The 11360-nt window shown below is 51.8% G+C and overlaps 6 protein-coding genes across 6 annotated transcripts; 3 read left to right on the top strand and 3 right to left on the bottom strand.

Moving 5' to 3' along the window:
* Window positions 1–258: 258 nt before the first annotated feature.
* SCP_0212230 (phosphatases II) lies at window positions 259–1002 on the bottom strand (the record flags this gene model as incomplete). The annotated part of the gene is made up of 5 exons (XM_027755133.1): window positions 259–369; window positions 424–458; window positions 519–572; window positions 625–893; window positions 950–1002. The coding sequence occupies 5 exons, from the start codon at window positions 1000–1002 to the stop codon at window positions 259–261; spliced, it is 522 nt and encodes a 173-aa protein (XP_027610934.1).
* A 1246-nt stretch (window positions 1003–2248) lies between these two features.
* SCP_0212220 (hypothetical protein) lies at window positions 2249–3307 on the bottom strand (the record flags this gene model as incomplete). Its single annotated transcript, XM_027755132.1, has 5 exons — window positions 2249–2302; window positions 2401–2522; window positions 2582–2735; window positions 2786–2857; window positions 2906–3307. 5 exons carry the CDS (start codon window positions 3305–3307, stop codon window positions 2249–2251), a joined length of 804 nt encoding a protein of 267 aa, XP_027610933.1.
* Window positions 3308–4478: 1171 nt separating this feature from the next.
* Window positions 4479–5179, top strand: SCP_0212210 (hypothetical protein; the record flags this gene model as incomplete). The annotated part of the gene is made up of 2 exons (XM_027755131.1): window positions 4479–4502; window positions 4559–5179. 2 exons carry the CDS (start codon window positions 4479–4481, stop codon window positions 5177–5179), a joined length of 645 nt encoding a protein of 214 aa, XP_027610932.1.
* Window positions 5180–5604: 425 nt separating this feature from the next.
* On the bottom strand, window positions 5605–6867 carry SCP_0212200 (hypothetical protein; the record flags this gene model as incomplete). The annotated part of the gene is made up of 4 exons (XM_027755130.1): window positions 5605–5864; window positions 5918–5986; window positions 6041–6627; window positions 6677–6867. The coding sequence occupies 4 exons, from the start codon at window positions 6865–6867 to the stop codon at window positions 5605–5607; spliced, it is 1107 nt and encodes a 368-aa protein (XP_027610931.1).
* A 206-nt stretch (window positions 6868–7073) lies between these two features.
* SCP_0212190 (hypothetical protein) lies at window positions 7074–8400 on the top strand (the record flags this gene model as incomplete). Its single annotated transcript, XM_027755129.1, has 5 exons — window positions 7074–7222; window positions 7281–7369; window positions 7421–7452; window positions 7504–7965; window positions 8020–8400. 5 exons carry the CDS (start codon window positions 7074–7076, stop codon window positions 8398–8400), a joined length of 1113 nt encoding a protein of 370 aa, XP_027610930.1.
* Window positions 8401–10612: 2212 nt separating this feature from the next.
* On the top strand, window positions 10613–11306 carry SCP_0212180 (hypothetical protein; the record flags this gene model as incomplete). The annotated part of the gene is made up of 3 exons (XM_027755128.1): window positions 10613–10780; window positions 10835–11103; window positions 11153–11306. 3 exons carry the CDS (start codon window positions 10613–10615, stop codon window positions 11304–11306), a joined length of 591 nt encoding a protein of 196 aa, XP_027610929.1.
* Window positions 11307–11360: the final 54 nt, after the last annotated feature.

Below are 11360 nucleotides of genomic sequence, written 5' to 3'. Positions count from 1 at the left end.
ATAAGTGAAATATCTACAGACGATCTCAAATACCAGTATGTACTGTAGCACAACAACAAACAACATGAAAATCTTGTACATTCTACGTGGGACGTTAGTAGTCAGACCGAGATGCACACATTAAAATACAGGTAGTAAGGTAGGAGTGATATAACGTTGGCAAGACATCCAAGAAATCACGAGTACGTCTTGATCATCGCTTACTTGAAGCGGTATTTTCTAGTCGCATGAAGGGAACTCCTGGTCTTTGCATGTATCTCAGCGATGCTGCTCTTGGATATGGCGGTTGATCCTCTGACGCCAGTTAACATATATGCCTTCGTTCGGCGAAGGTGCATATTTGCAAAGCGCAAAGAGAACCAATTGTTCCTAAGATTATGGGTGAGTTGTGATAAAGAAAACGACACGTATTTCGGACCGTACCTGGAAGCCGGGGATAATCCAAACCTGCTCGCGAGCTGCTTTAAGGAGTGGCACTGAATACAATGATTTTCATATGAGCGCATGGATGTACACACCGGCCCGAACGGCTTGTATCGCATCAGTGGCGTCAATATGTCGAGAGTACATCACTGAAAATGATCGAGTTATTCAATTCCGCGGAGAAGAGATGCGAATACTTACAGTATGCAGCGACCACGGCGGCGCTCCGAGACAGTCCCTGAACACAATGCACGAGAACAACGCCACCGGTGCTGAGCGCGTCATGTATGAAACGGCACGCCCTTGGCAGATGGATCAACAAATCCGCATGACCGATATCCTCGACGGGGATGCGCAGATGCCTAAACCCGGATGCTGGGTTATCCGCAGGTATGGGCTCCGACCCAACAGAGACGATATGGGTGATGCGCCGATCCGACAGGGTCCGGGGAGATATCGCAGCGTCGATACTGACGGGTCGCAAGTATATGAGACACGCCAAGCGGGAGGCAGTGCAAATACATACGTTCCCAAGAAAAGCTTTCCATCGATGATGGCGTTGATATTTCTCCAGCTCATCTTGACGGGTTGTGCTTCCCAAACGGAACTTCGACGCGACCATCCTCGCTGGACGGAGCTGGGTTTTGTAGAGGCCGCTCTCGAGGCGGTCTAATACGACCTCCGAAGTGGTAAGCATAGCGTACTCGCAATAAGGGCAGGTCCGGAGATTGTGGATGCATGATGGATGTACGATTTTGGCAGAAGCAGCGTCTATGGCAGTGACAAAACACAGCCAATTAGCGTGGGAATATGCCCGGACGCTCATTCCACGTGTTGTAGGCGCCCGCATGCGGCCGACACGAGTTTAGCGCCTCGTAGAAGGCACAGATCCTGGCGCAGAAGCTGTGTCTTCATGACCTCAACATTGTTCTGCCGCGCAAGTTCCGAAGCCGTGAATGTAATCAAAAAAGGTCCCATATTACTGAGTCAATCAGCCACCAGAGCAGCGGTGGCGGTACCCCTTTGGAACTCGATGAATCTCAAGATGAAGATCACTTTGGCTCCGTGGATACCAGATCACATCGAGCAGATCAGGAGAGAAGGTGTCGTCCGACGTATTCGGTATTGCAAGGGAAGTGCAGGAACAGGTGAAGACCGTACTCCGTCGTTTGATGCAGACACACTGGTATGTGAGCGACTTTGACTGTACGTTGGTTGAGACCTCCGTAAGGCGCAACAGCGCGTATTGAGAGCTTCGTGGCAGGCAGTCAACGGATCTATTGACTCGAGCGAGGGGGAAGGAGCGCTGGGGTAAATCAATCCAGTGACCACAGAACGGTGGAGAAGGCGCTCGTGGTACTAGGTTCTCACTGCCTGCGACTGAGAAGATGGTCGCGATGTTGCGAACGCCGTCGCCCAGTAGCACGGACGAGAAAATTGGCCGATGAAAGGGCGCTCGAATACCGACGAGCTGCAAACATGTTGTTGGAGAAGCATTGCATCTGAATGGAATGCTGAGGGCTGTGTGGTTTGTGGGCGCCAGGAAGGCGCCATGACTTTGCTTCGGAGCGAATGCCCGGCACGTGATACGCGGGAAGTACGCGACGCGGGAGACGCACTCAGCACTACGGAATCAAGAACGACAAATGCAGTGGGGTCCGCCGGACAGCCGCGTACAAAACGTCTATTACCTCGATGGAGGGGAGGGATGTATCTTATAGCGTGCTCAACAACTTCTGAATGCTACGCCGGTACAAATAACATCTTACTTGATCTTACTTGAACGAATGAATGTCCGTGACGTGGAGGTATGCCATGAAAGTCTCTACTCGTCGACAATATAATGCCGTGAAAACAAGTCGTTCTGGATCCAGATGACCTGTGCAGTGATCATTAGTATAGCTGAACTGCTTCACAACAAACATCGAGCGGGAAAGTGATAGAGAGATGTATGGAAATTCGCCCGGAAACACGTACCTTGTTGATGGCTGAGACAGCTGCAATCTTGTCCTCTGTCGTTGCTTTGTCCGCTGGCAAACGAAGAATTGCGGTCTGCAAGATGTTCTGCACCAACCCCAGCGTCAGAGCGCAATCCCGATCTAATTAACCAGGATGACCTAAGTTAGACTCGTCCATGCGAAGGGCTAATGGAACGCACATGGAACGTTCAGTGGAGTAATTCCGAGGGAGCGCTGGTGCTTGAACGGCGATGCTCCAGTGTGCATCAACCCGACCTTGTCCATGTAGGCCCAGGTTTTGCCACTTGCATAGTCGGACGTGAGAACGCGACGTGCCCATGATCTCATGAATACCTGAACCTCATGGTCAGCGAACGCGTAGATGAACCAACCTTGGAACTCACTTTTCGGAATACTATTTGAGGACTGTCCAAGGTAAGGTCTTCTAATCTCTTTGGGAGAGGACCATCGAATCCCTGGAACACACTGAGCTCTAATCACCGAGCATTTAACACGCAACGCACCTGGTTCCTTTTCATGAACACTTTCTTCGTGATGTCGAACTCAAAGAGCTTCGCATACATCGAGTCGACGACTTCCGGGATCACGTCGTTCACATGGGGCGCAACTTTGTTGATCACATCCGAGTCTGCCGAAGTGAAGTTGAGAAAGTCTGTGAGGTACGCGATGCGGTCCTCCAACGAGTGCTTGATAAGGATGGGATCGACTTCCTGTGTGAAGATGGCGGGACATGTAGCCTGGGGTTTCCCCGCCGGCTGTGTGTGGTCCGCGTGGTTGCCGCTGGCGCCAGAGAATGGGCAACCATGGTGCGACTCGTCAAGGAGCCCGCTCTGCGATGTGGGCGAGGACATGGATGTCTCCCCGTGATTCGAACGGATTTCGAGGTTGGCGAACGACGTTTGCATCGTAGAAGGCGGGCTCTATCGGCTGCTCAGAGAAGAGATGAAAGGGACCACAGCTTCCAGAAGGTATGAATATTAACCGCCATCGCCGAGTCGAAGGAAGTTTATAAGGCGACGCGTCAAACCGGTAGGTATTTACAAGCACGCGACGCGCGCACAACCGAATGGACCTCGTCGTGGATCGAGAACAAAACGTTCGGCGGATGGATGGACCCAGGCCAGGATCCAGACGATGGACATGAGTAAAGACCAGGCCGAGACGTTTGGCAGCATGATGATGCGGCGCGCAGCGGTTGCCGCCGTCCTGAATTGGATAACCGCCGCCACGTGTTTCGCCCAAATTTGGAAATATCCCGACTCGGCAAAGGCCGAGCTCTCATTGGTCTCCCCGTTCTCTGCACCCCAGAGCCCTCGGAAACAGTTATGTCGGGCTCTGTGACGGCGTTTCATGCGGGCGTTGAGAATTCTCTGTTGTTTCGGGAAGTGGGAAAAGAACGAGCTCGTTGAGCCGGCCATGGTTCATGGTTACAGTGCGCATGTGTGTACTCCCTACCGCCGAAAATGCCGGAAGTGCCGAAATTTGAAGATGTCCAGAGATGTCCACGCCATTTGACGGATGAGTGCCATTTTTTTCATGCAGATGCCTGTGTTCTTCGCGGTCATCGGCGAGTGTCATCAATCTGTGGGGAACCACGCCTGATTCCGGGATCCCGATGCGGCCTGCCGGTCTGTTGGAGCGGTTTATGCGTTACAGCGATAGGTACAATATGAGTAGCATACTAGCACCCTGCGTTATCTTCTGTAATTATTGCTGCCCAGCGTTCCTGACGGGGACCGATTCCGTTAATACTTATTCCTGCTACGCCGCTTTTTGCTCTGAGGCCCTACACAGATAACACGAGGTTTTCGCGCAGTCGAAGCCGTGCTGTGTCAATCCATGATCTGTGGCTGTGTCGCTACGCCAAAGACGCGACCGCGACGCGTTATACACGCGACGCGACAGTCACGTGCATATATACGTAAAGAATTTGGACAGCTGCTCCCACAGAGAAGACAACAACAACACACGGCGAACACGCTGCTGCCAGCCTCATTTTGCCCATCAACTATTGTCTATAAGTAATCGTCTACCTGCACACGATGTCCGATACCGAGGTTGCTGTCCACCACCACCATGATCGAAATAGAGTGGGGATCGGTGCGCCGCATTCTCCCTCTGCACCAGGTCCCAGCACTGATGGTGAGCCAGCTCAGCCTGATCACCATGGACGTCATCACAAGAAAGCGTCGACGGTACATGGCTGGGTCACCAAGATGCGTGGCACGCTGATTGACAACGAGTCCGTCAGACGCCTCGGCATCAGGGAGATGCGCGAAGCTCGTGCCATCCGAGAGTACAAGCACAATTGGGCCAGAGAGCGGAGAGAGCGGGGGCGCGAGAGTGATCACAGTCTCTGGGGTATATTCTCTATATTCTCCGTCTTCTCCTCACCGAAGAGTCACTCCCCCCCAAAGCTTCGCGCTTCCGGCAGACATCACTCTAGCCGCCCCCACCACTCCTCGGGAAGACATCACTCGGGTCGAGGGTATCATGACAAATCTGACCATCATCGCGACCTCGGCCATTCGAACCGAGGAGAGTCATCGTGCATGCACTTCCCCCATCGCACCAAACCCTACCACCATGGTCATGGAACCCGTCTTCGAGGCATACTCACCGGGAACAGGGAGTTAGCTGCGATAGGCAGGGAGATGAACGAGAGGGCAGCCAGAGAACGCCAGAAGGAGCGACGCAGGCGTCAGCGGCAAAGCAGGAAGGATGCTGCTGCTCTGAAGTACGAGGCTGCCGGCAACAGGTGGGACTGGCGCAGATGATTCATTAAATTTTCCTCGTTGAAGGCTCCGTTATAGTATTTATTCATCTACATCGCTATTTTGGGACGATTGTTAACGACAGTTTCGGCGCTAGGCACGTTAGCTGTAGTAGTATAGTGTAGGGACCCGTGGACAGTCTGGATATTCGTCGCTTTACTAATACAAGTGACGTCAGTATGGTTAGATAAATGTGTGGAGATCCAAGTTCACAACAAGTGCAAAGATGTGCGATTCACCGAGGGGTGTGATGAATAAAGTAACTCCATAACGGAGACGCATACCAACACGTTCCTGCCTCCGCATAATCTGTGGTGAAATAAATCAGTAAGCTAGAAGATTTGTATGCAGTGGAAGTACGTACCGGTATCCAAAGGGTTGTCACACCATCATCCCGTAGCGTAGTTAAGTGCCATCCTGCAAACACCTCAACCTTCCTCTTCAGCATCACCGCTGACGTGCGTATCAGCTAACACTTTCTTCTTTTTATGCTTCTTTCGTTTACGCTTCTTCTTGGGAGAAGTCGTCGCGTCCTCCTCTACCTCTATCGGAGGGCCGTCCAGATTGAGCAAAGGGACGCCCGAGATGAGTGTTGGCTTCGAGGCGTGCTTAGCCGGACTTGGAGGAAGGGAATTTGCATCGATCGGCTCCGGCTTCGTCTTCTCTGGTGAGGATGCGACGTTCGCGGCTGTAGATTCATCAGCCGCGATAAGACAAAGCAACTTCTGGAAAGAAACTTACCTGAAGCAACGGAAGTTCTGGCTTTATTCTCCGAAGCCAATTTCTCGGGAGAAGAGGGCACACTAATGGCTTCAGGCAATATATGAGACCACGGTATATCCACATACAATACAGTTGCCCAACCTGAGAACGCAGAGATGTCCAAACTCCGGGTTAAGTGTTTCACGCCTTGAAGGAATCGCGAGATGACCGTTGACTCCTCCTGCACTTTTACCGAGCTTGGAACGGAACCGACAGAATCGGGGGCAAGTTTAGAGAACGTAGAGAGGGGTGAGACGGTGAGGTCAACGACGGAGTTGCCGGCGACCTTGTGTTTCTTCTTCTTTTTCTTCTTCTTAGGTGATGACGGAGGCGCAGCAGTTTCCTGTTCTCCCTCGATTTGACCTTCCATAGGAACCACATCCTCGATTTTGATATTCTCCTCCACATTCACAGCGACAAGGTGTTCTTTCGCAGGCGACAATTCCGCTTTGAGCTTGTTTTTCTTCTCCTTTGGCTTGGATACCTTGGCGAATGGATCTAGTTTGACTTTCTTCCTGATCGCGCCGGCCCTGCTCTCTTCTTCATCGTCCGAGGGCACGACGACCACCTCTCTCTCCTCCTCTCGTGCGCGCTTCTTTCCAGCTCCTCCAGTAAGCTTGTTCTTGAGCTTCGCCGTATCGCGTCCGAACGCGCTGGTCGACTCCGGAATTGCGGCACCAACGCCAAGCCTATATGAACGGTGAACTACAGCACAAACAATGGCTACAGACCATGCACCTGGGAGGCCTACGCATATATTCCTCCAGCTCCTTCTCTTCATCCTGGCGTCTCCATTTTGACGAGGGGAGCTTCCCTTCTGATGATTTCATCCAAGATGCTACTAGATTTTCCGTGAAGGCCATGGACATGTCGACCTGAGCCTGAAGGGTCTCAGCGTCGACGTCATCTTCGTCAAGGATGTTTGCCATGGTCGTGGAGTCGTGAGATAAGACCGTAGGGTCTATAGCATAGAGCTAGTCATGCTTTGTACGTTCTGAACGTCAACTCGAAAGCAACTCGAAAGACTTGCAATTGTTGTGTCACGTGGGTCATGTCCTAGGCGCCAGTCACCAAAGTCCCTCGGGCTTCCTCCTTCACCTTCACTCGTTACTCTTCCCACAGATTTTGGATAATAATGGCTCCCAAGCGCAAAGCATCTGATATGGATCTCTCAGACGCAGATGAGGAACCTATGTTGGGTCGGCAAGTGCTACCGGTTGCGAACCTACCGCATGATTATTCTGGTGAACCTATGGATGGCCTGCAGTATTTGTTCACCGTTCGGTAAGAACAACGCTACTGCTACTTCAGTAATATTACACCGGAGCTGACGTTTTTACAGTCGGAATGCTCGAAAGCTACCTCACTATACACGAGTTGCGAACCCGTACGAGATAAGGGAGGACCCAGTGGAACCCGCAACGAGTACTAGTAGGTTGGGTGTTCCTCACCCAGCGCTCCCTTCTGAAGAATGGCGTAAAGTTTTTCTTGGGCGATTCAGGAATTTTCGCAGGGTAGGTCGTCGGAGCGTGTCGGCTTTATCGTTCTCACACTTTTCACCCTAGAATTCCGCGCAACCAACCATCCACGTACATGTACCCGCCTCAGCTTCTCCACACAAGATCATGCCGGAGAAGAAGCAACGAGATCAATGGTGGGCCTTCATTGAGGGGCGGCCGCAAACTGACTGGGATCCGCCTAAGAAGCCGCAACAAAACAAGCAGAACAAGTGGCGGAACGACCGTTATAGTAGAGGTCTACGCGGGTTTCCTGATGACACTGATGAGCGGGAACTATCTTATGATTACCGGGAAGAAGGCCGTGCGTATGCATCGGAGCAGGAAGCTCTGCGTGCCACTGATATGAAGGATGCAAGTGTGCTCGAGGCTTCTGGTTCTCTACCAACACCTTTCGGTACTCCTGCACCTCAAGAGCTTAGTCCTGGAGAAAAATGTGATGATGTAGACAAACAGGCTCACCGAGGACGGCGCGAACCGACACCCTCTTTGATGCAATACATCGACCACGTACGTTCCTGTGCTGTTCTACGGTGGGGATGATACACTCATCTTCTTGTCCAGCGATATGCACTGCACCTCCTCATGTACTTCACCCATTGGATCAACGTGCACCTCGAACAGCCCCACCGTCCCCCTGCATATTTCACTCACACACATGCGCGGTGGATATTCATCCTTCTGTCCCGCGTGGAAGACTATGTTTCTGCAGACGAGACAAGTCTGCTCCGCAATCTCGCTCGAGCATGCATGTCGCTAATCAAAGAAAACATGATCCGACGAACAGTTTCCATCGAGACTGCATCCCCTGATGAGGCGACTCCAGTAGACATCAGCATGGATGAGCGGTCTTGTTGGCTGATCATAACGGCGATTGTCGGCATTTGGGGACAGAGAGACTTGTGGGTGGACGCGGAGGAAATGCTGGCCAATATGGTGGTATAGATCGTTGCTGTTGTCCCCTTAATGTATGTGATCTTGCCGCATAATTCAGCTCTGGTTTGCTTACTGTCGCACGGCATGCGAGATTACTCAAGCGGCTCGACGGACTTCCACATCAGCAGTAACCAACGTTCATGGCGGGCATATAATGCAAGCCTTGGTTGCCACGTCCACAAACTCCGTCGATTCATGTGTTCTCTGAGAGGCGTGCAGTCATTTTTTGATTTCGATATCGTCTCTGGCTTGATCGCATTGCTGGTTGGTCTTCCTTCTGCGTTGCGCAAATGGAAGCTCAATCAGCAATTCCAATCAACACTATATTATTGCCAATTAATGAGTACGAGTGACTTTAGGTGATATTATGCTCGTCACTCCTCAGGAACAATATTAATGCTGTGATCACTCCCGGTCCGCGGAATCGACGATTTCGAAGTCGACGCAGAAGTGTGTGCACAACGATGTCATCACAAGCTATAGCTCAACTATCCATCTCGATTATCTGTTGCATCGAGCTGCTTTAGCTACCTGGCAATTGGCGCATGTATTGAAACTGTACTGGTCGGCACTGCGTTCCAAGTACAAGCACAGTCGAGTCGGTACTTTGTCCTTGAAAAGGAAATCCCCGGACAGCCGAGGGCGACCTTAGATACCTTCCTTAGTAGGATAGTAGACTTTAAAATTTGATCTCCGCGGCCTTTGATCGATCGTGGCTGTAACAGAGAAAGAGCCAAGACGAGTCCCAAATAGCACGGCATCCATGGTCCACTACTACACCCCCTTCCTCAGCATCACCTCACGATCGGCGGTACTGTTACTCACTTTTTTGTGGCCGTTTACTTGACACAAAAAATGCGCGGTTTTTTCTGCGAATCGTAAGCAACCCAGCGGATATCATACACAGCGTTGGACTGTGTCCGTGCAGCATGCCCAGTGCGCACTTACAGTGCTATGAAAGATGGTAGAAAACACGGCATTTGTCACCACCGTGGCTCTGTCGCATGCCGTCATATATATTAAGTACACTAAGACACTCATACTGCAACACTGGGAGACTTGCCTACGAGTATACCAGCGCCGTACAAGAGAGGTGGAGTTAGTAAAGCTGAAGGGCGCATAAACGCCGTAGGCATCCAGTATCACTTCCCAGTGCGCTCGGATGTGCACCTGCTGACTATGGGGTCATCAATCCGAATCTTCCATGGCTCAGTATCGGATTTTGAAGGACTTGATGCTTCGCCCATCTGTTCCGGAATCGAGTCTCCATTACGTCGTACGCAGCTATGGATCGTTAAGCACCGGGATGTTGGATCCAGATGTTCCGAGATATCGCTCTCGGTGACGTCTTGATAATGGATAACTGGTGTGCAAGATCACTGCACCGGTGAATCACCACTAACTGGAGTACGAGAAATATGTGGTGAACGTACTGCAATAAAGAAGTCGGCAGAATTGTCACAGCCTAATCATGAATGGCAGATATACATAAAATGTACTGCCGTCTCTTTAATATGTCGGACTAGATGCCGAAACCTTGCTTTTTCAACAGCTTCCTGCCAGAGACGGAAGAGAAAGGCCACGAAGTTATCCACGCTCAAGACCCAAGACCTGGTACGTTTATTCCAGGTATCCCTGCTTGACTTGCGCCAGAACGGTTCTTTGACAGTAGTATAAAATGCCTGCGAGTGGTAATGGTGTTACCGAGTCGCGACTGCTCGACATGCCCGTTACAATTCTGTAAATCATAGGCTGCAGATAAGGCATGGAGCCTCGAGCGTGATCAGTGTTATCACTGGCAAGGCTTCGACTGACGGTTCCTGAGTGAGATAGTAAAAACCTGGAGTGATTTCCCGCGGTGAAATTTTCTGCCGATATGGCCCAGTGGGTTGCGCAGAGATGCCCAGCTTGCGTCCAGCAGAAGGTTGGAGCCGTCGTGTCCTCACGGCGAAGAGCTTGGACGCCAACAAGAAAGAGCAGTGATATTAGCGGTGATGGAACGGGGAGGTGCGAGATCTCGACAGTGTCGGTCACTCTGGGCCGCACTGGTGGCAGCCGCCGAGCGTTCATATAAAGACCTATTCCCAGGCTTCGACCTTCTTCCGCACAGCGTACACGTTCCCTACTACTTTAAATCTTGCTGTTCGTCCTCCTCCTTTCCATCGCATTCGACACCTCTCATCGTCAAAAAAGTAAAAGCATACAGCTTTATACCTCTAGAATGCGCTCTTCCTTCGCCACCCTCCTCGCCTTCGCCGCCTCGGCATTCGCCCTCCAGGTCACCTCCCCCACCAACAGCACCGGGTGGTCTACCAGCGGCAACAACACCGTCTCCTGGGTCTCTGTCTCCACCGACCCGGCTAACTTCACCATCGTTTTGGTCAATGAGGTGAGGCATCAGCGCTTTTATCACCTGATTCAAAATATTCACCTGCAGTTACAGAACGAGTACCCGACCTATTCCCAGGTTCTAGATGCCCTTGTCGTCTCCAGCCTCGGCTCCGTCAGTGTAGGTGCCCCGAGCGGCGGTTGGGTTGCAGGCGCGGGCTACCAGGTGAACCTTGTTCAAGATGCCACCCGCCTCGATGCCGTCCTCGCCCAGTCTGGAGACTTTACTCTCCAGCAGTCGACTTCGAGTTCGAGCTCCGGCTCCAGCAGCAGTAGCAGTGGTTCCACTCTATCTGTGCCAACTTCCTCGGGAACAAACTCTGGGTAAGGTTGATCTTGTCGTGATGCGCGCCTCACTCTGACCTTGGTTCAGGCAATCGACTGGCAGTGGCAGCAGCGGTACTCTGAACCCCACCTCTTCCGATTCTTCTACCAACCCCACCACGACAAGCGGCGCTGCCCCTGCTATGGGCATGCAGGCGGTGCTGTTCGCGGCACTGGCTCTACTCGGCGTCACGCTTGCTTAAGGAGTGATGTGGATCGCTGTAGACACCGTTCTATCTGATCACTATAGACATTGA

The sequence above is a fragment of the Sparassis crispa genome (genome assembly GCF_003851025.1).
Source record: "Sparassis crispa DNA, contig_000001F, whole genome shotgun sequence".
Lineage (NCBI taxonomy): Eukaryota > Fungi > Basidiomycota > Agaricomycetes > Polyporales > Sparassidaceae > Sparassis > Sparassis crispa.
Note: the sequence above shows the minus strand (reverse complement) of the source record. Positions and strands in the feature narration are given on the sequence as shown.